General features: G+C 45.8%; 1 protein-coding gene across 2 annotated transcripts in view; it reads left to right on the forward strand.

Moving 5' to 3' along the window:
- Positions 1-26,973, forward strand: part of nedd9 (neural precursor cell expressed, developmentally down-regulated 9) — a 69,578-nt gene that overhangs the window by 35,755 nt on the left and 6,850 nt on the right. For both annotated transcript variants that reach the window (XM_085988810.1, XM_085988809.1), the window contains exons 2-5: positions 1,134-1,604; positions 16,758-16,856; positions 24,834-24,950; positions 25,351-26,604. In XM_085988810.1, the coding sequence (XP_085844936.1) occupies positions 1,140-1,604; positions 16,758-16,856; positions 24,834-24,950; positions 25,351-26,604 (1,935 nt within the window). In that variant the 5' untranslated portion in view covers positions 1,134-1,139. The remainder of the gene's footprint in view (positions 1-1,133; positions 1,605-16,757; positions 16,857-24,833; positions 24,951-25,350; positions 26,605-26,973) is intronic.

Here is a 26,973-nt window from a genome sequence, read left to right on the forward strand (position 1 = left end):
CTATTACATCTTTTATAATGGACTCTAGCATTTTCCCCACTACCAATGTCAGGCTTACCGGTCTGTAATTCCCCATTTTCTCTCTACCACCTTTTTTGAATAGTGGGGTAACATTAGCTACCCTCCAATCCATGGGTACTGTTCCAGATTCCATCAAATGTTGGAAGATGACCAGCAATGCATCTACTATTTCTAGGGCCACTTCCTTAAGTACCCTAGGATGTAGATTCAGGCCCTGGGGATTTATCGGCCTTCAATCCCATCAATTTCCCTAACACCATTTTCCTACAAATACTGATTTCTTTCAGTTCCTCCCTTTCATCAGATCCTATGTTCCCCGACATCTCTGGGAGGTTATTTGTGTCCTCCTTTGTGAAGACAGAACCAAAATATGTATTTAATTGGTCTGCCATTTCTTTGTTCCCCATTATAAATTCCCCTGATTCTGACTGCAAGGGACCTACGCTTGGCTTCACCAATCTTTTTCTCTTCACATAATTACAAAAGCTTTTACAGTCAGTTTTTATGTTCCCTGCAAACTTACTCTCATATTCTATTTTCCCCTTCTTAATTAATCCCTTTGTCCTCCTTTGTTGAATCCTAAACTGCTCCCAATCCTCAGTTTCTCCCGATCTACTTTATTAAAACGCCTCCTAATTTTGAACATGTCCCCACCTCTAATTGCACTTGTAACTAGCAAGACGCTGCATCAGCAGGGCAGTAAGTGCAATTTCTCAATGTGTAGCAATGCCATGAACAAATATGGGACCAAATAGGGTTCCAGTGATAAAATCAACATTCCAGGTCGATGACCTTCCGTTAGAACTGATGAAAGGTCATCAACTTGAAATGTTAACTCTGTTTTTCTCTCCACAGATGCTGCCTGACCTGCTGAGTATTTCCAGAATTTTCTGTTTTTATTTCAGATTTCCAGCATCTGCAGTATTTTGCTTTTGTATTAGGGTTCCAGTGAGGAGCCTGGGCTTCAAGGACTAGAACATCAGGGCCAGGGGAGAATCATGTGATTCACAGTTTGGACACTCGCACCTCAGATCTTTATACATTGGCTAACTTTCCATGGCTTCCTCGTTCCTGTCTCTTAACTGCTTGTTTTTTTCTCCTTTTTTTTCTAGAATCTTATGGCCAAAGCTTTGTACGACAATGCACCAGAATCTCCAGAGGAGCTATCTTTTCGTAAAGGAGATATACTGATGGTGATTGAACAGAACACTGGCGGGTTGGAAGGATGGTGGCTTTGTTCACTGCATGGACGACAGGGCATTGCACCCGGCAACCGCCTCAAACTCCTTGTCGGGCCTATTTACAACAGCTCCCCAAATGAGCCATCTTCCCCTGTGGCAACACAGCAGTCACTGCAGCAAGGCATCTATCAAGTACCCCCAAGCCTGCAAGGCTCTCCTGGCTGTGGAAGTTCTTTTCGAGATCCTATCTACCAAGTACCCCCTTCACACCTAAGTCAGAGCATATATCAGGTGCCTCCCACTGCTTCAGGCCATGCCGCACAAGGTCATGAGATCTATCAGGTGCCACCATCTATACAGAGGAGTGCTTGGGGGGCTGACAGTGCCCCTCCTACAAGCAAGGTAGGTTTTTCTTATTAATTTTATGAGTTGCTTCATGGTATAGGATTCTCTACTTTGCTCATTTCTATGCTGGCACAAAGAAATCCATTTCTTGTTTCTACTCTGGCATTAATCACTGCCAGTATACCATATTATTTTGTAGGGTTTTTTCCCCCCATTTTATTTTGCACCAATTTTTTCCTCATTCTCACTAGAAGTCATGCAGTAGATTTTCAACTTGCCACCCGGGTGCAAAACTGGCATTGCTGTTTGGCCGCACATTATAGAAATTGCCTTATTTTGATTTCCATGGGTTTGAAGTTGAAAATCTACCCCATTGGGCAATGTGCAAGCCATCAGAGGGTGCCCCAGCATTCAGTATCGGAAAGTAATTCAACTACAGAGAATGTTGCAGTCAAGACCAATCCTGTTCTTGCCCAGTGGCATTATTGAACCTACCTTTCAGCAGTACAGGAAACTTTGTGCTATCCGGCACCGACAGGACCGAGCTGTTGCCGTCCCATCAAAACTGCCGGACAAACCAGCGCTAATGTTGAAACATACGGAGATTTTGAGCTCCGTATCTGGCAACAAACCCTGTTGCTTAGCAACAGTTTTAAACAGTCGGCCGTACCTTGCAAGCATCTCTGTAGCTTAGCAACAGCTTCAGCGAGACCTTGCAGAACCTGACTGGTGAAAAAAAAGCAACGAAAAGAAAAAAAACTAACGAAACGGCTCCTGATTTTTGCTGGTGGCTCGAGCATTCCGGACAGTTAACCTCCGGATAAACCAAAGTTTCCTGTAGTTCCTGAGCAATAATGAGTAGCAGGAATCTTAGCTGGTTTCCCGCTCCTTATCCCAGGGTGGGGTCAAGGCCAATTGCAGTGTCTCCTCAGTTAAGAGCAATTTAGTGTGGTGAGGAATTGAACCCACAACCTTCCAGGTCTGGTTCACTGGACAAACTGCCTGAGCTACTGGGGAGCAATTTTGGGATCGTGACTGTCCACCGTCATTCCACACAAACTTACAGCCAGCGCACAGGTGTCTCTATTCCCAGTCTAACCACCAGTGTTTTGGTGATGTAGTGATAATGATAAGCTACAAGTTATCTTTGTTGAAAGACAGTGCACACCATAAAGTCCGAAAATAAAATTTGGGGGATTAGCTCCTTTACTTGTCACTATCCACAGAGGCTATTGCTTGATGGTGTTCACTACAAACTCACTGATGTAGAGCAGTACAAACCATGTTAATATCTAAATGACACACAACTTTGGGGCTTTATTTGCTTATGTCCCAGAACATCAATAAACACAGTATCAAAGACGAGCGGATGAATGGGGTTAGAACAGGTGGCTCACGTGGAGAGAGACATCAGCACAGATCAGATAGGCTGAATGACCTGTTTCTGTGCTGCAACATTCCATGATTGTTTTGATACCAGGGCTAGTGGTTTGTGAAAAATCATGCAGTATAGTGAAGAAGAAAATGAGGCCTAGAGTTTGTCCGACAGCTGATAATACATATTAATTTGAAAATTTCTTCAATGAAAAATATCACCAGAAAATTGTAAACCATTTTGTTAATGAAAGCAAAATCCTGCGAATGCTGGAAATCTGCAATAATTTTTTGTTAATAATAACGTTGATTGTATTTAAATAGTTACATAGATAAGAAGCAAAGCTTATCCTACATCTATAATATGAAAAATACTGTGTGCAGCACAAACTTCCTGTAAGCATCATACCCTGTAGTTCTTTCCTGCCACAGTTCAACCATCACACTTTGTTAATTAGTTCAAAATAGAACAGCAGCAAATCAGAACTGAATGTATATAAATCATAAGTAAGCAAAGCAAAGATAAATCAGTGGTCCTGATGTTACTTTTGCATTCATGGCATAAAAACTCTCGTTGCTGGTGTCCAGTAAAGGATTGGCACAGAACAGATGATGCATGGAAATTTTCATTTATTTATTAAACCAAGTAAGATATCGCCATGTGTACTATTACTGTTCCTTTACTAATTCTAAAGGTGTTCAGCAGTGCCTTTAATTGCTGTCAAGCATTGTATTTTCACTAATATTAACCTGTTTATTGCTCAAACATGTTGATTGAATATAACCACGCCAAGCCTGCTGTTTTGCCAGAACATTCTATGCAAAGTGAGATTGCCTTCTATCAGAGTAGCGTCTATTAACTATAAACTTCAGGAAAAGAATTACTGGCGACATTATACTGGCATTCACGTTGATGTTTGTGATGGATTCTGGATATTGAACTTGAAAGATGATGTGACTGATCGACCCACTGCAGAGAGACCTCCATTAGAAAGCAGTTTGCTATAAACCCCATTCGCAGCAGTTCTCTGCCTGGCCAGCTCTGGAACATTGTTGAATTATCCACATGCAAACCAGTATCAGCCCCAATCTTAGAGAGATAAAGATGGAGACAGAGAGATTGAATCCAGGAGAACTTTGAATAGGGTTATGGGACTTTCTAAAGTCCATCTGAATAGACAGACAGGGCCTCGATTTAACATTTCATCTGGAAGACAACACCTCCAACAATCCAGGACACTCTCTGTATTACATTGAAGTGTCAGCCCAGATTATGTACTCAATGCTCTGAAGTGAGCTTTGAACCCACAACCCTCAGAGGCAAGGGTGCTACCACTGAGCCAAGCTGGCACGTGAGAGAGGAGACTCTCAACCTATCAGTCTGGGCTGGCTTCAAACCTGAGGCCCAGTGAACAGATGGCATGCTAATTGGGCCACCCAGTCAGTTTTACTTTTAGTAATTCTATTTGCTGTAACTTTTTTATTTTTAGTATTTCACAGAAGTGCTGGTGAATCACTTTCAAATCTTTATTTACAGTGAAATGGATGTGCAGTTTAACGTACAATACTGTGAGCGGCTTCACAGCTGTTCTTTTTCTGGAGTGGATGGAAAAGTTAGGTAACTAAAAGCAGCAGAGTTTGGGTGTGGAGGACGGGGAGTCAGAATTTTAAATTTTACAGACGACAACACATAATGTAAGATTGCGGCACCCATGTTTTGAACCACATAGGGTAGATGAAATTTGACCAAATTGATGTACAGAAAAGAAAAAAAATAATTTCAGCTACCTATTAAAATGGTGGCGTGATTTGTACTGAAGCCGAGCAGACAGCAAGAGGACTGATCAGGAAATGCTTGGCTAGAAAGTAGCACTTTCCATTTTCATTGCAGCTTATATTGGCAGAAAGGTCAGACATTTCCCTTTCGGGGCCTGCCTCTACTTCTCAATTTATCCCCTGGAGTCCGTGCTGATAATTAGTACAAGCTCCTGCTAAAGCTCAGCTGGCGGGTCCAACACCTTCGAGTTATTAAGCAGGTACAGGAGGCTGAGCTTCACATCTAGTCAGACTTTAATGCTTACTTGCAGTTTGGGGCTGCAGTAGTAAATGTAATTTTAACTGACATAGGGCCTGTCATTCCTATTTGTGTATTTTGATTTTGTCCCCACTCTCTCTTGCGGTTTGTTTTTTAGAGGAAAATGTCCTACGATTGAAAGGTATCTTTTTCATCAAAAATGGCTTCTGCTGACACAATGGAGTAAATTGTCCAATTGCACACTCCTGACGCAGAGCCTCATCCATCGGGACTGCACGGTGGCAAACCTCACACACGCAGCTTATGCTCAATGGAAAATTGTGGGCTGCACATGTGTGATTTCCTGATATGCGCTCCTAATGGATGAGGTTCCATGCAATCGGAAAGCCTACTCCAATATCACAGTCTTAAGTTTGGGGGGAGAAAAAGCTGAGGAGAAAATCTGGGAAAAATATTAAACCAATAGCACTTGTTCACAGTGTCAGCCATGGCTCAGTGGGTAGCACTGTCGCCTTTGAGTCAGAAGGTTGTGGGTTCAAGTCTCACTCCAGGGACTTGAGCCCAAAATCTAGGCTGACACTCCAGTGCAGTACTGAGGGAGTGTGAGGTGTCATCTTTCAGATGAGACAATAAACTGAGGCCCTGTCTGCCCTCTCAGGTGGATGTAAAGATCCCTTGGCACTATTTCGAAGAAGAGCAGGGGTGTTCTCCCAGTGTCCTGGCCAGCATTTATTCCTCAACCTATATCTAAAAACAGATGATCTGATCATTTATCTCATTGCTGTTTCTGGGACCTTGCTGTGTGCAAATCGGCTGCTGTGTTTCCTACATTACAATCAGACAGAGCCACATTGACCCTGTGCTGTGAAGGGAGAGATGGGCCAGAAGTTCCACTGAGCCACACTGACCCTGAGTTTAATCTTTACCAGAGAGAGGAGTCCAGAATCTGCAAGAGTTTTCTGATGCTGTCGTTGAATCTCATTTAAATATGAAACACTCCTTGAACTCTCTGCTGGGGGAATTCAGAGCTGGGGATCGTCCGTGAAATCAGCCTAAAAACCTTCAGAATACTTCATTGGCTGTAAAGCGTTTTGAGACGTGCTGAGGTTGTGAAAGGCGATGTAAAGATGCAAGTCTTTCTTTTATTAACTGTTACTGAAGAACAAGTGAAAGATTGTGTGGATTCTGAGTGCAGCGTTTTGGAAAGGAGATATAATGGGTGCTGTGCCACGGACAGATTTTGTCAGACCTCGCGGATCCCAGTCGGAGCTGTGCCAGGCAGGAAGGTGCCAGGCAAAGGCCGAGGCATCCCTGTTTAAAGGGAGGGAGGGTGGGATGGAGAACTCTTGCTTTGGTGGCAGCCTTATGCTTAGTAGCCAACAGGCCACCCACTCTCAGCACTGGAGAATCCAGGTGGTACTTTTATTTTTAAAGCCAAATGTTTACAGCTTTGAAAAATGTTTTCCCTTCCTCAAACTCCAGTGCAAGTAGGAATGATTTATGGTGCTGTCTGCCTCACCACAACAACTTGAAACGACGTCACAAATTTTAACAAACTTCATAAGTACCCCATCTTCTTAAATGCTGCGTTCCATTTGTAAATCAACATCTTTGGAGCATTACATATGTAACTGTCAGAAATAGGGTTAGTACCTCAGTCACTGAAACTCCTTTACTGCCAGGCCATTTCATTCAGGCCTACATAAGAACATAAGAAATAGGAGCAGGAGTAGGCCAATCGGCCCCTCGAGCCTGCTCCGCCATTCAATAAGATCATGGCTGATCTGATCCTAACCGCCAATCCACTATCACAGAACCATCTCCTGAATCTAACAGAATTAGACACACGAAATAGGAGCAGGATCAGGCCAAAAGTCATAACATTTATTTACAAGGGCTACAGTTACACAATAGCACAAGAATTGTGATACAACACTTGATTTATACAATACTTTAAACCATGCTGAAAATCAATTAAAAATTCCAAATTCTCCGTGAACTTTTCAGAATCTTTCAACCCAGATTTTGTGACTGGAGCGTGGGTAACTTTAGCTTCAGGGATTCCCTCTCGCATTTTGGAAAATGGTAGGTGACCAGGGAATTAGCATCACTTGTATCATTCCAAAGGCAGGCCAAAGAAGCTCTTTCCTATTAGATTAATCAATATTGCCACTTAGGTAGAGTGTGGACAGCTAGTCAAGTAGCTGGGTAGCAACAACAGCCGCTATGTACCCCACAAGCATCTGCACGTTTTGAATGCATTGGCTATTTCAAAGACATGAGGGAATTTATGATGCATTTAACGTGTTAGTAATATGAAGGTAAATTCAGCACTCCTGGTGGGGAGCCGTGTTTGAAGGAAGCATGTGTCTAGTACTGTAGCATTGATTCCCTGACCCATACTCTGTTCAAGTACGACTCCTTATAGGGACTACACTTAAGTTACCCGTAATGACTCCCCTCCAGGAAAGCAGTTGGCCCAGATAGTGCCCTATAAAAATCCTGAGTCTGCATTTCAGTATCGTCTTTCCCCAACAAGAAAAGGAGCTCTTTTGTTAAAGAAAAGCTTCCTAAAGTCAATTTTAAGTTCACAATATCACTAAAGTTTCATCTGAGAAAGATGTAAAACAGAAATTGTGTGACAGAGGCCAGCTTCTGTATCAGTAAACATGAGCATTTTCAAAGAAACTGGCTGTCCAGCCAGATTTATGTCTGGTTCTCAACCTCTTCATTTATTTACTATTGCCTGTTCAGCCTCCGAATAAAAACTAATGGGAGATTTCAAATTTAAGACATGTATAGAGGATTTCAAACTGTGCAATTACCATGACAAATTAATGACTACAGACTTTATAATGACAAGGCACAAATCCCACACAATGTCTGGAGGCAGGAAAGAATGGCCAGACTCCTAGAAAAATATGGAGTGTGTATAATTATTCCAGTCATTAATCGAAGGGTTGTTGCTAAACTATGTACTCTTCAACAAGTTGGGACATTCCAAGAAAAGTGAATTTTGTGGTGTGGTGCACTGTACACTAATCCAGTCATAATCTGTACTTTATTCTTGTTAACACACTGTTAGAAGTTGATTCTTAATGGAATACAGTAAAAGTGTGGTTAAGTAGTGGTATGCCAACACATATCAACAGTCAGTACATTCTAAAAGTAGTTAGAATTCATTCCGTGAAGAGGTTTAAATTGTACTGATGTGATAGGGTGCAACATAAATGTAAACATTGATACTTGTTTCAAGGATCATTGGCATAATTTAGGAATATGTTCAAATATAGTTTAATGTGTAGAAATCATTTTTTATTTCCTGTCACAGACTCCTCAAACCACCCCCCCCCCCCCCCCGGAAAGATCCCCGGTACAATTTTGGTTTTGACTTCCTGTTTATAACAAGTTACCAGAATTCAAGGGTGGTGCCAGAATATGAGAAACTTTACAGTTTTAAAAAGTGACCTGAAAGTAAGAGATTTTCCACATATTTCCAGGGATCGCAACTGCTGTGTACAAAGTTCAAGCAGTCACAGACACAAGCTGCCCAATGATGTATTATTGTCCAGCCTTGGTTTAATTAGCAGATCTCTTCATTTCTTCTGTTGTTCTTATTGCTTCATAGCCTTCGAGATACTTAGGCCTCCCACAGGGATGTCTCACTGTGTCCTTGCCTTCATTCTGACTAGATAGGTAGTCAGCAGAACAAAACATACGGATAAAAACAGCATCAAGTAACAAATCTTTGTGATTACAAAAACTGTTTTTCTCAATTTTCTCGACTGATTTCACAAAGACGCTGATTCGTGGCAACTCTCGGCTATCTTGCCCCAAACGGCCATTCTACACGTGTGTGTCTAGACCCACCTAATGAGCGACAGCAGGTTATCTGAGACACCAGAACCAAGCCCAGTCCTATCCTTGTCCAACATCCACATGGAAGATTCACTGGATATCTACTGGGGCTGGGAGGTTGGCCGGATTTCTCCTCCCTCCCCCCGCCCAGCCTGGTGACATGGAGATCAATTTTAGGACTCCCATGGCTACCTCACCTCACTCAGCACAGACCAGGGGTCAAACCTGGAACCTTTCTGGTCAATATGACTGAGTAGCATACCACATGATACATTCAGATGAGACGTTAAACCGAGGCCCCGTCTACCCTCTCAGATGGATGCAAATGCTCCTACAGCACTATTTGGAAGAAGAGCAGGGGTGTTATCCCCGGTGTCCTGGCCAATATTTATCCTTCAATCAACAGATTATCACATTGCTGTTTATGGGAGGTTAAAAGCAAAGTTCTGCACTTAACCTACAACCATTTCTGGCTGCCCACTCTGGCCCAGGGTCTGGCACTTATTCACAACCATCTGCAATGAGAAGGATGCTGGGAATGCCTCCACACGCCTTGTTATAATATGTACACTAGGTTTGTGCTCAATACAGACATAGGCCAAGTTACATCCACTGGAAAGCCTCCGGAATTCTCCAGGCAGTGCACTGGGTTCCGCAGTCCTGACAACAGGCCTCTGTCCTATTTCTGCTCTTCCCTGTGCCTAGGAAATGCCAATTCTCCAGGCACAGGGACGTGGAAAATCTACCCTTGTATGTTTTAGCATGTTCAAAAAAGGGGAGAAAGTCTGTAACCAAAGAGACATTAGCAAAAATTCATTAACATCCTTTAGCAGCTGTCTTTAAAATGCATTGCCCCTGGTTTGAGTTTTAGTGAACAAGTGGAGTCTTGTGATTCGATCGCTGCGGGCTGCACGTTGATATTCCTGTTTTGCCACTGCCACACTTTTGGCACGCGTTTCAGCAGAATCTGTCCCAACAAGCCATGTCACAAGCGGCTGTGTTTTTAAGATTTTTTTACCTCCGCTGTGTATGATGCTGTTAACATCTGGCATGGCAGTGTGTGGATGGATTAACGCAGTGCTGACTTTCAGCACACTCCTTCCAGGTGACTAAACCGATGAGCTCAGCCTGATCCACCGAGGTGGTGCTTACATCACCAATGTTCTTGCCACCCCTCTCAACCTCCATCCCAGTTCTTTCCACACATTGTGGTAAACTAAAACGTAATAGTCAAAGATCTGTTTTAGCCATCTAACTTCTTTTAACTTAAAAAAAAAAATAAGGATCACTTTCAAACACATCTGGAATTTAGTCTGCCATGTTTATTTGGTGAGGGGAGGATAACAAAGATTTTGCTTTTAGTTGCAACCCAAACCCTGTTTATGGTTAAGGTGGGTTCTGCAACAGTGGTAGCCATAAAACTTGAGCACCAGTCTGATGTTTAGGTACTTGTGGAATGTGCCACCACATAAGGAAAATGGGACAGTTGGCAGATTTAATGGTGGGGTAACGTGTTATCCACAGGAAGCTGAGTCCACAGTGCTGATTCCTCTACTGAGGGTAGAAAAATGCCAGTGGGAGCTTGCGCATCGTATCACAAGCTCCAACTGGGGAAATCCAATGTACCAATCCAGGTCTGCAATGAGGCCTGCATTCATTTCAGGCGGCCACCAGGGCCACCTTAAAAAAAGGCCCTGACCAATTTCGCAGTGGCCAGAATGCTTGTGCAGTTTGGGCCTGGGCATCTGCCTGCTAGATTGGTTATCGGTTGGCCTGTTTTAGACCCATAAAATGGGCGCAACACTGTTAATTTAGACCCCTCAATTCCTCATTTGGAACTTGAACCTACAACCTTCTGACACAGACAGAATTGTTACCCACCGAATCAAGCTGCCATATCTGTAATGCAGAATGTGTGCAATATTTTTCGTGTTTTCCAAATGATTTTTTAATTAGAGTTAGCAATTGGTGACCAAAGGAGGCACATTGTATAATTAATTGGCTGTAGGATTGACTCAGCGGTAAGATGGACAGGAATACAGTGTTTGGGTCTTTTTTGACGGGTTGAAAATTGAGCTGCTGAGGACACAAGATAACAAAGGAAAGCTTCTGTTCCACAACTGCCTTTAAATGCCTGAAGTATACTCAATGCTGAAACAGACAGATATTCTGTGAAATGCTGAATGTCTGCTTGGCGATCGGGACTGGGATTCCCGTTTTTTCTTCTTTGGAAAAACACCTGCTCCTGCCTATAATTGGTGTAACGATAAGCTGAGGTGAAAGGTCAATAGATCTGTGGTGCTCTGACTCTTGTTTATGGCCCTTGTCCCCGTGTCCTTTAGAAGTGCACAAAGAATCGAAGAGCGGAGAAAACTGATTTGTTTCAACAACCCATTTGGGTTCTATTCTCATATTTTCTTTCTCTTTCCCACGTTTGGTTGTTGGGCTTTTAAATGCCAGGTGGTTAACACACTCGCCACGCAGTAACTTGTTTCTCTTCCTTGTTTGTGTGTTCGTTGCTTTTTTGACCTTCAATTGTTTTTGGTACACTGAGGAGTAGTTATTCTTCCTTAATTATATATTGAAATAGAGACAGCAGCAAACATTCTGATACATTAAACCTGCTGGCAGTCTTTACATTAGTTAGTGAACCAAAATTGCTTTGTAAACGCAGCATAGAAGTTCTTCTAAATATTTATTCAGTTGATTGGTGTAATAAGAATAAAAGTACTGGTTTTAAAAAAACATTAATATAGTTCAACAAATTAATTATAATAATCTTCGAATCATTTCTTTTTGAAGATCACTTTCTTACGAGTGACTTGCCTGTGAGCTGGCAGTAATTCCTTCCCTTGGTTTTAACTGGAAAAAATGAGAAATTTAGCCAAAAAGCAGTGTAAAACCATCTGGGCACCACCTTAAGGGAAGCTGCCCCATCTGCTGAATCAATATTGACTTTCGTGGGAAGGATTCGGCTGCAGGCAGTTCCAGCCCATCATGTCAGTTTTCACATGCAGATTGGTTGCTTTTGCTGGAATGACATCTCTTTCTGTGTGTCTCATCTTCTCATTCTGTCTATGCATCACTTTGTTCCCATTGATCTGTCATGGGCTCTTTCATACTTTATTTACGTCTCAGCCTCATTGCCCCGCTCTCTGGAATTAAAAAAATTATTATAAATACATCTAGTGCCTTTGTGCGCAGTAGGTGATTTTCCACTTTCCCTGCTATCTCAAGAGGGTTTTCAATCTAATTTTTTCCTCATCTTTACAGTGGGAAGAGGGAATGGCTAGGAATATGTTGGCCCGGAGGATTTGTGGGTCCCCCATCTGTTTCATGCAGATGGCACTAACGAACAGGAAAACAATTTATTGTGGAGTCAAAAGTTTCCCCAAACCAGATGGCCAGAGTTGTGCGTCATTCCTAAAAAGGATCAGCAGAATTCCAGTTATTTGCTTGGAAGCTGAATGCCACCACACCCACATTTTGTCAAAGAAATCTGTGTGGTTTACCCTGTCTGCTGAAAGAAGTATGATCAACAGATTTACTGCACTGTACCGTGGTGCAGGGCACAGAGTGAGCGATGGACTGGGGTGCGGGGCACAGAGTGAGCGATGGACTGGGGTGCGGGGCACAGAGTGAGCGATGGACCGGGGTGCGGAGCACAGAGTGAGCGATGGACTGGGGTGCGGGGCACAGAGTGAGCGATGGACTGGGGTGCGGGGCACAGACTGAGCGATGGACTGGGGTGCAGGGTACAGACTGAGCGATGGATTAGGGCACAGATGGTGCGATGGATTGGGGTGCAGGGTACAGACTGAGCGATGGATTGGGGTGCGGGGCGCAGGCTGAGCGATGGATTGGGGTGCGGGGCGCAGAGGGAGCGAGGGATTGGGGTGCAGGGTACAGACTGAGCTATGGATTGGGGTGCGGGGCGCAGGCGGAGCGATGGATTGGGGTGCGGGGCGCAGGCTGAGCGATGGATTGGGGTGCGGGGCGCGGGCTGAACGATGGATTGGGGTGCGGGGCGCGGGCCGAGCGATGGATTGGGGTCCGGGGCGCAGGCTGAGCGATGGATTGGGGTGCGGGGCACAGGCTGAGCGATGGATTGGGGTGCAGGGCACTGGCTGAGCGATGGATTGGGGTGCGGGGCGCGGGCCGAGCGATGGATTGGGATGCGGGGCGCAGACCGAGCGATGGATTGGGGCGCAGGGCGCAGATGGTGCGATGAACTGGGGTGCAGGGCACAGGCTGAGCGATGGATTAGTGTGCGGGGCGCAGAGGGAGCGATGGATTGGGGTGCGGGGCGCAGGCTGAGCGATGGATTGGGGCGCAGGGCGCAGATGGTGCGATGAACTGGGGTGCAGGGCACAGGCTGAGCGATGGATTGGGGTGCGGGGCGCAGAGGGAGCGATGGATTGGGGTGCGGGGCGCAGGCTGAGCGATGGATTGGGGTGCGGGGCGCGGGCCGAGCGATGGATTGGGGCGCAGGGCGCAGATGGTGCGATGGACTGGGGTGCAGGGCACAGGCTGAACGATGGATTAGTGTGCGGGGCGCAGAGGGAGCGATGGATTGGGGTGCGGGGCGCAGGCTGAGCGATGCATTGGGGTGCGGGGCGCGGGCCGAGTGATGGATTGGGGTGCGGGGCGCAGGCTGAGCGATGGATTGGGGTGCGGGGCGCAGGCTGAGCGATGGATTGGGGTGCGGGGCACAGGCTGAGTGATGGATTTGGGTGCGGGGCGCAGTCTGAGCGATGGATTGGGGCGTGGGCTGAGCGATGGATTGGGGTGCGGGGCGCGGGCTGAGCGATGGACTGGGGTGCGGGGCACGGGCTGAGCGATGGATTGGGGTGCGGGGCGCAGATGGTGCGATGGATTGGGGTGCAGGGCGCAGAGGGAGCGATGGATTGGGGTGCGGGGCACAGACTGAGCGATGGATTGGGTTGCGGGGCGCAGGCTGAGCGATGGACTGGGGTGCGGGGCGCTGGCTGAGCGATGGATTGGGGTGCGGGGTGCAGATGGTGCGATGGATTGGGGTGCAGGGCGCAGAGGGAGCAATGGATTGGGGTGCAGGGTAAAGACTGAGCGATGGATTGGGGTGCAGGGCGCAGATGGTGCGATGGATTGGGGTGCAGGGCACAGACTGAGCGATGGATTGGGGCGCAGGGCGCAGATGGTGCGATGGATTGGGGTGCAGGGCACAGACTGAGTGATGGATTGGGGTGCGGGGCACAGGCTGAGCGATGGACTGGTGTGCGGGGCGCGGGCTGAGCGATGGATTGGGGTGCGGGGCGCAGATGGTGCGATGGATTGGGGTGCAGGGCGCAGAGGGAGCGATGGATGGGGTGCAGGGTACAGACTGAGTGATGGAATGGGGTGCAGGGCGCAGATGGTGCGATGGTTTGTAGTGCAGGGCACAGACTGAGCGATGGATTGGGGTGCGGGGCGCAGGCTGAGCGATGGACTGGGGTGCGGGGCGCGGGCTGAGCGATGGATTGGGTGCGGGGCGCAGATGGTGCGATGGATTGGGGTGCAGGGCGCAGAGGGAGCGATGGATTGGGGTGCAGGGTACAGACTGAGCAATGGATTGGGGCGCAGGGCGCAGATGGTGCAATGGATTGAGGTGCAGGGTACAGACTGAGCGATGGATTGGGGTGCGGGGCGCGGGCTGAGCGATGGATTGGGGTGCGGGGCGCAGGCTGAGCGATGGACTGGGGTGCGGGGCACGGGCTGAGCGATGGATTGGGGTGCGGGGCGCGGGCCGAGCAATGGATTGGGGTGCGGGGCGCGGGCCGAGCAATGGATTGGGGTGCGGGGCGCGGGCCGAGCGATGGATTGGGGTGCGGGGCGCGGGCCGAGCGATGGATTGGGGTGCGGGGCACAGATGGTGCGATGGATTGGGGTGCAGGGTACAGACTGAGCGATGGATTGGGGTGCAGGGCGCGGGCTGAGCGATGGATTGGGGTGCAGGGCACAGACTGAGCGATGGATTGGGGTGCGGGGCGCAGGCTGAGCGATGGACTGGGGTGCGGGGCGCGGGCTGAGCGATGGATTGGGGTGCGGGGCACGGGCTGAGCGATGGATCAGGGTGCGGGGCGCAGGCCGAGCGATGGATTGGGGCGCAGATGGTGCGATGGACTGGGGTGCAGGGCGCAGGCTGAGCGATGGATTGGGGTGCGGGGCGCAGGCTGAGCGATGGATTGGGGTGTGGGCTGAGCGTTGGATTGGGGTGCGGGGCGCAGGTTGAGCGATGGACTGGGGTGCGGGGCGTGGGCTGAGCGATGGATTGGGGTGCGGGGCGCAGATGGTGCGATGGATTGGGGTGCAGGGCGCAGAGGGAGCGATGGATTGGGGTGCGGGCTGAGCGATGGATTGGGGTGTGGGGCGCGGGCCGAGCGATGGATTGGGGCGCGGGCTGTGCGATGCATTGGGGTGCGGGGCGCGGGCTGAGCGATGGATTGGGGTACGGGCTGAGTGGTGGATTGGGGTGCGGGGCGCAGGCTGAGCGATGGATTGGGGTGCGGGCGCAGGCTGAGCGATGGATTGGGGTGCGGGGCGCAGGCTGAGCGATATATTCTATTGCATTAATGGACATTATATATTTTGAGATTTTACTTGTTCAAGTATTTATCAATTTACAGGCATTTTCTTCTGTGGCCACATGTCAAATGGAAACTAGGCTGAGACTGCAATAGTTATTATGCATTGGGCCCTTAAACCCAGACGATGATGAAGAATTTTGTTTCATCGGCTTGGATTAGATTCAAAGGGCGGTGTGCCGATCCAATGTGCCACCCAGACTCCTCAGTATTCACTTTAAAATTACTACTCCCTTAATGGAGCTGCAATGAATGGAACTAATTCAAAGAAACAATAGAATGTCAAATTGGGCAGGCTGCTTTCTGGGAGCACATTCCTTTGCTTCCCAATGTGCAGTACCCTGTGCTGGCAAAAGTGGACAATTTACTCTTGTGTGTTTCCTTTCTTAGGTTGCTGTTTAAAGGAAAACACATTATTGTGATCATTCAGTCAGACTATCCCCATTCAGCAAGCTGTACAGCTTTTCCACTTTTCCCCATTGGGCTATGTCGTCACAGACAGGCTGCAATGTCCCTTTACATGTTTAACTAGCTGCTCGTGCCAGCCTTGTGATTTAGGAGTAGATAAAGGATGAGTAGCTGCCTGGGAGCTGTCCTTTGGTTATATGATAAACTGTCTAAAAAAACACTGATCTATTGTACCAAAAAGCTTCAGATTAGGATTGTTAAACCCCTGAGGGTCATTTACGATTTTTCTTGCAGCTTGTCTTTGCTTTGAAGATGCGGTGTCTCTGTTATTGGCCAACTGGACACTGTTATTTCTAATTGATAAAAATCAGATGCATCATTGTTTCCTGCATTATGCCCCAGTCTTTCCAGAAAGATACAAGCACCACATGTCAAATCAATCCGTACCCTTCCGTTTCCTAGAAAATTGCACCTTTCACCTGCAGCGTCTCTCATCGGCATCCATTTAAAATCCAGGTGTTACCTTGGGGTCATTTACCAATGGAAGAATCAGTGATAAACATTTTGGACTGAACTCTCACCCTGCATTGTAATGGCCTGTAAAAGGTATGTAAAACTGGAAGTGGCCCAACAGCTCCAATAGTAAAAAGCTTGATTCCTTTATTGGGACTGAAGTTCAAATTCTAGTCTTGACTGAAATTTGAACCCAGTTAACCCAATTGATGAGATAACCTAAACTTAATAGAGATAATTTCTTAATTTCTGACGAGCTGCATAAGAAATTTATCACTGCAGTTTTGGATGCTGCACCAGCCCAGCTTATAGTTGGCTTTAATGGAGATGACTTTTTCCACATGCTTTGTAAAAGTGCTTGTAGAAAAAAATTCTACTTGAAACCTCATTAGTAATATTCTTTGTGTTGGCTTTTTTATACAGGTTGTGACTCCTATCAGATGCGGACAGGGCTATGTTTATGACTCTCCATCAAGACAGCAACAAAGAGTTTACGATATCCCACCAGTTCGCCATCAAGGGGTACGTAATATTACACAAACAGGCCATCCAGTCCAACTAGTCTGCACACGTGTCTCCTCCCATTCCATCTACCTCATCTCAGCATATCTTTCTATTCCCTTTCTCCCATGGACTCATCTAGTTTCCTTTTGAAAGCATCTAAGCTAATTGTCTCAACTGCTTCCTGTAGCAGTGAGTCCACATTCTAACCACTCTCCGAGTAAAGAAATGTCTCCTTTTTTCCTTATTTTGATTTATTAGTAACTATTTTGTATTTAAGGCCCCTGGTTTTGGATTCTCAAACATGTGGAAACATTCTCTCCACATCTACCCTGTCCAACCCATTTATAATTTTAAAGACCTCTACCAGGTCTCCTCTAAGTCTTTTTTCCCAACCTGTTCAATCTTTCAGTTCTGGTACCATACTTGTAAATCTTTTTTGCACTTTCTCCAGTGCTTCTAAATCCTTTTTATAGTTTGGAGACCAGAACTGTGCACAGTACTCCAAGTGTGGCCTGGCCAGGCTCCGATACAAGTTTAACAAAAAGTCACTACTTTGAATTCTATACCCCTAGAAATAAACCCCAGTACTTTATGATTTTTTTATTGATTTGCTGACCTGCAATGCTGCTTTTAATGATTTTGTTCACCTGTATCCCTAGATCCCTTTGTTCTTCTACCCCATTCAGTTTCTTATTTTCTAAGGTGTAGGTGATGTTTCTGTTTTTCCTACCAAAGTGCATCATCTCACATTTATCTATGTTAAAGTTAATTTGCCACTTAACTGCCCAGCCTGCAGGTTTTCTAATGTCTTTGTGTATTGGGGCAGAAATTCGGATCGGGGGCTTGCCGCGCGTGCAAGCCCCCGATCTGCACTTACCCGACGCGCCTGCCGTTCACCTCCAGGGACGCCTGGAATTCCTTTTTGAAAGAGAAGAATCCCGGGCAGCGTCTGACGTCACGCCGCCCAGGAGTGCAGCCAGCGCGAAGCCTGGAGCGCGCTGTGCAACTGAGACACGCCCCTTGAGGTCTCAGTTTAATAGGACACGCCCCCAATGTTTCTCACAAGCTGCAAAGCATTTTTACATGCAGAGCAGCATTTCAAATAGGTTTTTGGTATTTTTATGAAGCTTTTGGTAACTTTTATAAACTTTTAAAAACATTTACATTATTTTGAAGAATCTGAAGTAGTTTTAAACAGAATTAAAGCAATTTAAAGACTTTTAAAAGCCCTGAAAGAATTTTTTTCATTCCATTTATTTATTTAGCAACGTCGTTGTCATACGTGTCTTCACACTGTTCCCTTTGGGGAAATGTATGAAGTGGTGGAAGGATTTATGGCTGTGATTAACGCTCCTTCTGTGACCGTAACCATCTTTGTACCAGCCATTAGGGTGGTTAGTCCTATGGCGGGAGGGTTTTACGGGCTCCCACAAGCTATACGAGGAGGGGGGGCCACCCACACCCACGGACGCAAATATCCCACTGGATGTCAACCCAGAATTTAGAGCCGGAGCTCCGACTCCACTTGCCGGGACTGTCTGGAGCGGGGTTCGAAACCCTACCCCGTCTGGCCCAGCGGCGGGGATCCTACCGCTACGCCAAAGGCCCACTCCGATTAGCAACGTGAAATGGCTGGAATGAGCACAATTCACGGCATTAAAAGAACTCACAATTGAACTGATGATGACCTCAGCAACCTCCTCAACGAGGTGGAGGCGCAGCGCCTGCTCATCATTGGTAATGAGAAGTCCAAGGCGCCGCAAAAAGGACAGATGATAGCTTGGTCTTTCAAGTGGCAGCATAGGGCTCCAGTCACGGGGCGGGAAAAGGCGCAGGAAACGTATGGGTGTCACCTTTTGCGCGGAGTGGGCCTTTTGCGTAGCGGTAAGCATCCCCGCCGCTGGGCCAGAAGGAGTAGGGTTTCGAACCCCGCTCCAGACAGTCCCGGCAAGTGGAGTCGGAGCTCCAACTATAAATTCTGGGTGGACATCCAGCGGGATACTTGCGTCCGCGGGTGTGGGTGGCCCCCCCTCCCCTCCCCTCCCCTCCCCTCCCCTCAGATGGGTTGTGGGAGCCCGTAAAACCCTCACGCCATAGGACTAACCACCCTAATGGCTGGTATGAAGATGGTTATGGTCACGGAAGAAGCTTATTGGAAAATCATAATTAAATACATACATTCATACACATAAGTAAAGGAATATATACATACATATACGTAAAGGAATATATATGGACATACATACATAATTACTTAAAAGAATATATTACTGATGAAAAGTTTCTTTCTTAAAAATGTTGGAAATGTTACATTATTCATTTTAGAACAGTCATTTTCACATTTAATAAACACAGCAAATTCAATTCACACAGCCACAATTGCTCCTTCTACCTACAGTACTGAAAACCCGTTTAAAAAAAAAAAAAATTAAACTTTAAAACTTACCTCAGCATTTCTTAAAATAACTTTCCTCCCTTTCCCAAACAAAAATATTGCCTTTCAGAAGCTCCACGATAAAATATATCTTCCTCCGCAGCCTCTGGAGCAACTTTACACATGCTTTTTTCATGTGTAAGTTGTAAGGACTTAACCTCACTGAATCCATGAATGAAATCGACGAAGTTCACTGCGCACGCGCTGCCTGTGCAGTCGCACGCGCTGTGCCTCTGAACCCCTTCGTTCAGAGGGCAGGAAATGCCGGTTTTCCCCGCATGCGCTGTGCATGCTGAAAACCGGCATTTCCTCCGGCCAGACGCGTGAGTACCCCGACCGTACTCACGCGTTTGGAACGGAATTACTGGGCCAATATGTTACATTCTTCCACAGTGTTAGCTATACCCCCAGTTTGGAATCATCTGCAAATTTTGATATTGAGTTACTTATTCCTAAATCCAATTCATTCATATAAATTATGAATAATATTGATCCCAGCACTGATCCTTGTGGAACACCGCTTTCTACCTTCCTCCAATCTGATTATCTACCCTTAAACCCTACTCTATGCTTTGTATTTTTTAACCAGTTTGCTATCCATCCAGCTACTTGTCCCCTGACTCCACATGCCCTAAGCTTTGTCATGAGCCTACCGTTTGGTACCTTATCAAAGGCATTTTGAAAATATATTTATCCTATTTCGCCTTCTCTATTAAAACCTATAACTCTCACTTGGTTGACATTAGTTCCGTAATTTAAGACATGTAAAGGCCACTTTTCTAACTGCTGAACAAACATTGCACAGTTCAAACTCTATTACTTTGATGTGGAGATGCCGGTGTTGGACTGGGGTGGACAGATGTGAGAAGTCACACAACACCAGGTTATAGTCCAACAGCTTTATTTGAAATCACAAGCTTTCGGAGCGCTGCTCCTTCGTCAGGTGAAGTGAAGAGATGCATATAGGCACAGCATATATAGTCAGAGAACACTGCCAGATGATTACAGGCAATCTTTCTAACTGCCCTTTATCCCATCTCGGCAGAGAGATAATCACAGCAATCAAAGGTGTGGATGGTGTCTAAACAGGTCAGTCAGGAAAACATTACATCAAAGAACAATGAGGTAGGGTCACCAGGGGTCAAATGTTGCAGATGCTGGGGTCTGTATGAAAAACAAAAAAACAAACAAAGAACAATAAAAAAAAAAAAAAAATTTGCTGGAAATCACAGCAGGTCCGGCCGCATCTGTGTAGAGAGAACAAACCAACGACGACTCGAGTCTGGATGATTCTACGTCAGGTGGGGTTACATGTAGCGTGACATGAACCCAAGATCCCGGTTGAGGCCGTCCTCATGAGTGCGGAACTTGGCTATCAGTTTCTGCTCGACGATTTTGCGTTGTCGTGTGTCTCGAAGGCCGCCTTGGAGAATGCTTACCCGAAGATCGGAGGCTGAATGTCCTTGACTGCTGAAGTGTTCCCCGACTGGGAGGGAACACTCCTGCCTGGCGATTGTTGTGCGGTGTCCGTTCATCCGTTGTCACAGTGTCTGCATGGTCTCGCCGATGTACCATGCTCCGGGTCATCCATTCCTGCAACGTATGAGGTAGACAACGTTGGCCGAGTCACATGAGTATGTACCATGTACCTGGTGGGTAGTGTCCTCACGTGTGATGATGGTATCTGTGTTGATGATCTGGCATGTCTTGCAGAGGTTGCCGTGGCAGTGTTGTGTGGTGTCGTGGTCACTGTTCTCCTGAAAGCTGGGTAATTTGCTGCGAACGATGGCCTGTTTGAGGTTAGGCGGCTGTTTGAAGGCGAGTAGTGGTGGCGTGGGGATGGCCTTAGCGAGGTGTTCATCATCGATGACATGTTGAAGGCTGCGAAGAACATGGCGTAGTTTCTCCGCTCCGGGGAAGTAGTGGATGACGAAGGGTACACTGTTGGTTGTGTCCCGTGTTTGTCTTCTGAGGAGGTCTATGCGATTTTTCGCTGTGGCCCGTCGGAACTGTCGATCGACGAGTCGAGCGTCATATCCCATTCTTACGAGGGCGTCTTTCAGCGTCTGTAGGTGTCCATCGCGTTCCTCCTCATCTGAGCAGATCCTGTGTATTCGCAAGGCTTGTCCATAGGGGATGGCTGCTTTAATGTGGTTAGGGTGGAAACTGGAGAAGTGGAGCATCGTGAGGTTGTCCGTGGGCTTGCGGTAGAGTGAAGTGCTGAGGTGTCCGTCTTTGATGCAGATTCGTGTGTCCAAGAATGAAACCGATTCTGAGGAGTAGTCCATGGTGAGTTTGATGGTGAGATGGAACTTGTTGATGTTATCGTGTAGTCTTTTCAGTGATTCTTCGCCGTGGGTCCATAGGAAGAAAATGTCGTCGATGTATCTGATGTATAGCGTTGGTTGGAGGTCCTGTGCAGCGAAGAAGTCTTGCTCGAACTTGTGCATGAAGATGTTGGCATATTGGGGTGCGAATTTGGTCCCCATGGCTGTTCCGTGTGTTTGGGTAAAGAACTGGTTGTCGAAGGTGAAGACATTGTGGTCAAGGATGAAGCGGATGAGTTGTAGGATGGCGTCTGGAGATTGGCTGTTGTTGGTGTTGAGTACTGAGGCTGTCGCAGCGATGCCATCATCGTGGGGGATACTGGTGTAGAGTGCCGAGACGTCCATCGTGGCGAGGAGTGTTCCTGGTTCAACTGGTCCGTGGTGTTGAGTTTCTGTAAGAAGTCTGTAGTGTCGCGACAGAAGCTGGGGGTTCCCTGTACGATGGGTTTCAGGATGCCCTCGACGTATCCAGAGAGGTTCTCACACAGGGTTCCGTTGCCTGATATAGGATGTCTGGGTGTGTTGGCTTTGTGTATCTTTGGGAGGCAGTAGAAGTCTCCCACGCGGGGAGTACGTGGGATGAGAGCGCGTAGGATGCTTTGAAGGTCTGGATCGAAGGTCTTGATCAGTCTGTTGAGTTGGCGGGTGTGTTCTTTGGTCGGATCTGCGGGTAACTGTCTGTAGTGTTCCTGGTTGTCCAGTTGTCGGTATGCTTCTTTGCAATAGTCCATTCTGTTCTGTATGACGATGGCTCCTCCTTTGTCTACTTGTTTGATGACGATGTTGCGGTTGGTCTTGAGAGCGTGGATGGCGTTGCGTTGTGCTCGGGTGACATTTTGGACTGTCTTGTGAGTGTGGCTGATGAATCTGGCGTTGATGCATCTCCTGACAGCTTGAGCATACATGTCAAGCTTAGAGCAGCGACCCTCCGGAGGGGTCCAATTTGAATCTTTCTTCTTCAGTTGCTGCACTGCAGATCCCTCTGTTCTCGCAGTCAAGGACATTCAGCCTCCGATCTTCGGGTAAGCATTCTCCAAGGCGGCCTTCGAGACACACGACAATGCAAAATCGTCGAGCAGAAACTGACCTGTTTGGACACCATCCACACCTTTGATTGCTGTGATTATCTCTCTGCCGAGGTGGGATAAAGGGCAGTTAGAAAGATTACCTGTAATCATCTGGCAGTGTTCTCTGACTATATATGCTGTGCCTATATGCATCTCTTCACTTCACCTGATGAAGGAGCAGCGCTCCGAAAGCTTGTGATTTCAAATAAAGCTGTTGGACTATAACCTGGTGTTGTGTGACTTCTCACATCTATTACTTTGAGCTCACAACAATATCTGTGGTTGATCACTAGCTGCATTATTCCAATTGCCAGCCAGTACAGTTCTAATCTGGCGACAAATATTTAGGGAACAATATCTTGCTGATTACAGTTTGCAGCAGGAATGATTCTGTGCATAGTACATGTCAATGAAGATATAGGGGTAGATTTTACAAATTAGCAACCCAGACTAAAGATTTGCAGCCTTCCCAATTTTCCTCCCTTAACTTTTAATGGCCAGATAATTAGGAGGGCTGTGAAACAGGAGAGCGAGCCCCTGTGCCTAATATTTCAATTTACCCTCCCAGCGTGCAAATGTCTGTCCTGGGAGTTCAAATTGGTGATGTGTTCTCCATAGTTGAGTAAAAGGAAAGGAGTTGCATTTATATAGCACCGTTCGCAAACTCAGGACAACCCAAAGCGCTTGAAATCTTTACTTTGAAATGTAGTCACTGTTGTAACAACACTAGTTGCTGGTCCCACTCCCATTATTTATTCACAGTTTCAAAGACTCTTGTCTTCTGAATACCGTAAACTGGTGTAAATAATAAAGAACAGTCAGAGCACAATATCGGTTGCAAAATCTATTTACTGTACAGATGTTATTGTGCAGGCTGCTCAGACCATTCCCGAATGTAGCACAGGATGCTGGCCATGGAGTGATAGTTTGCATGCAAGGAAATAGAGCATAGGTAAGCATTAAAATAACCTGCACCAGATAAATGAATGTTACTGGTAAGTAGCAAAGCAATTTGGTGTGAAGGTATGTAGTGAATCAGAGGTCAAACGTCAACATGTTCAGTGTAATTATGGATTAATTCCTTTCCATGTGTAAAATTAGGAATTACTTTATTTTATATAGAGTAGATAGGCAGAAACTGTTTCCACTGGCAGAAGGATCAATAACCAGAGGACACAGATTTAAGATAATTGGCAAAAGAACCAGAGGGGAGATGAGGAGACATTTCTTTTCCATAGCGAGTTGCTGTGATCTGGAATGCACTGCCTGACCGGGTGGTGGAAGCAGATTCAATAGTAACTTTCAAAAGGGAATTGGATAAATACTTAAAAAGAGAAAATTTGCAGGGATATAGGGAAAGAACAGGGGAGTGGGATTAATTGGATAGCTCTACCAAAGAGCTGGCACAGGCACATTGGGCCAAATGACCTCCTTCTGTACTCATAACCAGAATCACTTATTTCACAATTTGAAGAGAAATCATTTTGCTATTGCACTGATACAACTATCTACTGTTATATGTTATCATGTACTTTTTTATTATTCTTATCAAAACTCATCAGGTCTCTGAGCATTTTTAATTGAATCGTAAGGCGAGACTTTTCATTACCATCTACCTAGCCTCTAAGCTGACTTGATCCAAGGACTTACATTTACTATGAAGGTTTCCCCCTCACCCTCTCTATAGCTGAAATGAAGTGTATGTAAAAGAGAGGAATCGGGGTGGGAGAAAGCTAAATAAAACAAAAATCTGAGGGAAAATATTTTAAAATACCAGCCATTTCCAGTCTAATAGTACAGGAAACTTTGGTTTATCCGGAGGATGTATTGGCAGAAATCAGCAGCCGTTTTGTTAGGTTTTTTTTCTTCTCGTGGCTTTGTTTTCAACAGTCGGGCTCTGGAAAGTCTCTCTGAAGCTGTTGCTAAGCTACAGAGACACTTCCAAGGTACGGGCTGACTGTTTACAAGCTGTTGCTAAGCAACAGTGTTTGTTGTCAGATACGGAGGTGAAAACCTCCGTATGCTTCAATATTAACTTTGTATGTCCGGCAGTTTTGATAGATCGGCAACAGTTCGGTCCCGTCGGTGCCGGATATCACAAAGTTTCCTGTAATATTTAGATACTGTTTGGCTTAAGTTCTGACCAAGTTTTACTTTCCATTAACAGCTGTATGACATCCCTCCTTCAATGCTAAAAGGACCCATGCATCAGACAAAACTGGAAGACTTTAGAGCCAAAGGATTGTATGACATACCATCTGGTTTGGGGAAGGAGAATCAAAGTGTAAGTATTTGCTACCTATCAACACATCTAATACGCTGTAATTTTTTTAAATCAAGAGTTCAAAATAAGCTGGTGACAGACCAAAGACCCTTAATACACTACACTAGATCCCCGATTGTGGAAAATTAATAATATTTTTAAGCCCTTAAGAATTGATTTGCTGATCACAAATAGTCACTGTTTTTATCCTTTACTGATTGCCTGAACAGCAAAGTGAGGACTATTACAATTGAGAGGAAGGTTCAGCAGTTCAGGTTTAGTTATTCAACAAGGATTGGCTTCTCAGTTCAATAAAAGAATGAATTTCAGTAATAAGGTGTGGTTGGAAGGGATAGAGATTAGTGTTAGAAGGTTCTGTATCAGAAATATATGTTAAATGATTTTTGCAATTTATTTATAGGTGTATGATATTCCACCCACTTCTTGCAAGGAGGCATTTGGCGGTCATGACAGAGAAGCTACGTACGACTTCCCACCACCAATGAGACACTTCACAGATCCTCTTATCAGCCATAAACCTGAGGGGTTATATGATATCCCTCCAACTACTGTAAAGCCACCTTTAAAACTGAACTCCGTCCCCCCAGGTGCTGGGATCAGTTCTGTGAAACAGTCTATTTATGATGTCCCACCAACAGTGGTTAATTCGGAGTTGGTTTCAAAAAGACAGTGTGTTTACGATATTCCACCAGCACACCAACAGACCGCACAGAAAGACATCTATGATATTCCTCGAGGTTTGCAAGACTTTGATCAAGCTGCACCAGCAGTAGAGAACGTCATATATGACATTCCCCCACAGGTTTCACAAGATGTTAAGGTGGTACAGGATGTGACTGATGGAATGAACCGTTTGTCATTCTCTAGCACAGGTAGTACCCGGAGTAACATGTCTACGTCTTCAACTACATCCAAGGAATCTTCTATTTCAGCCTCTCCACTGCCAGAGAAGAAGTTACTGCTAGACCTAGACTCTGCCTTTGAGAGACTGACTCAACTGCAGCATAGTGTGGACACAGCAATAAAGGGACTCATGGCTTTTGTCATTCCTGACTGGCGATCTTATGAACTAATGGGAAAAAATCTCAATGAAATCCATGCCAGTGTTGACAAAGTAAAGCACTCACTACTGGGATTCCTTGGGTTTGCCCAAGGAACCATCGCAAATGCGTCACGTTTATCAGATATCAGTCTTCACAACAAATTAAGAAAGCAGCTGCAGCGCTTGGATGACTCCTACCAGATTTTAGTCCAGACCAGCCAGGCACTGGACAACAATAACTGGTCCTTGAACATCTTGGTGGTAAATAGGTCTCATAATAAATGCGATGACTTAGACCGTTTCGTTATGGTGACAAAGACTATCCCAGACGATGTTAAGCAGTTAGCATCTTCTATAAGCACGAATGCAGAACTCTTATTCAAACAAGGTGTTGGCATTACAAACCTAGAGACTGTTCATGAAATAAACCAGGTGATTGTTGGCGACAACAGTACAACAAACAGTAATCACCCCCATTCACAAGGAGATAAGACACTGATTCAGATAAGGCCTTTTCATAACCCACCACAGTTGGACCACCAGGATCACATTAAAAGCAAAGAAACCTTAGATAAAAGTTGGATGGAAGACTACGATTATGTTCATTTGCAGGTTCGCATTAGATCTGACCTTTTAAACTGAACTGAACTTCTATTTTCCCTTTCTCTTTTTTAAATTAAGAAATGTATCCAACTAATTTTGAATTGCAATCTTGTAGCACTTTCGTAATTCCCCCAATAGAAAAATCTTTCTATTCTGATGAAAGCATTTGGTCATAAACATTTTCCAGCAGAATATTGGTACTGTAAGTTATATTGCCCTTAATGCTTTCAGTGACTGGCTTGGCCTGTACAGAAATGTGGTGAACAGTCTCCCTTATTAGGCTGAAATGTAAGGGACAATTCCACGATCTGGCATTCCTTGAGAGAACATCTTAGAAAATGATGAGTGCGCAGACTGCGAATTTCCACCTATTCAGTT

Source organism: Somniosus microcephalus, chromosome 5 (assembly GCF_052327205.1).
Source record: "Somniosus microcephalus isolate GS21.2 chromosome 5, FLI_Smic_1.0, whole genome shotgun sequence".
Classification (NCBI taxonomy): Eukaryota; Metazoa; Chordata; class Chondrichthyes; order Squaliformes; family Somniosidae; genus Somniosus; species Somniosus microcephalus.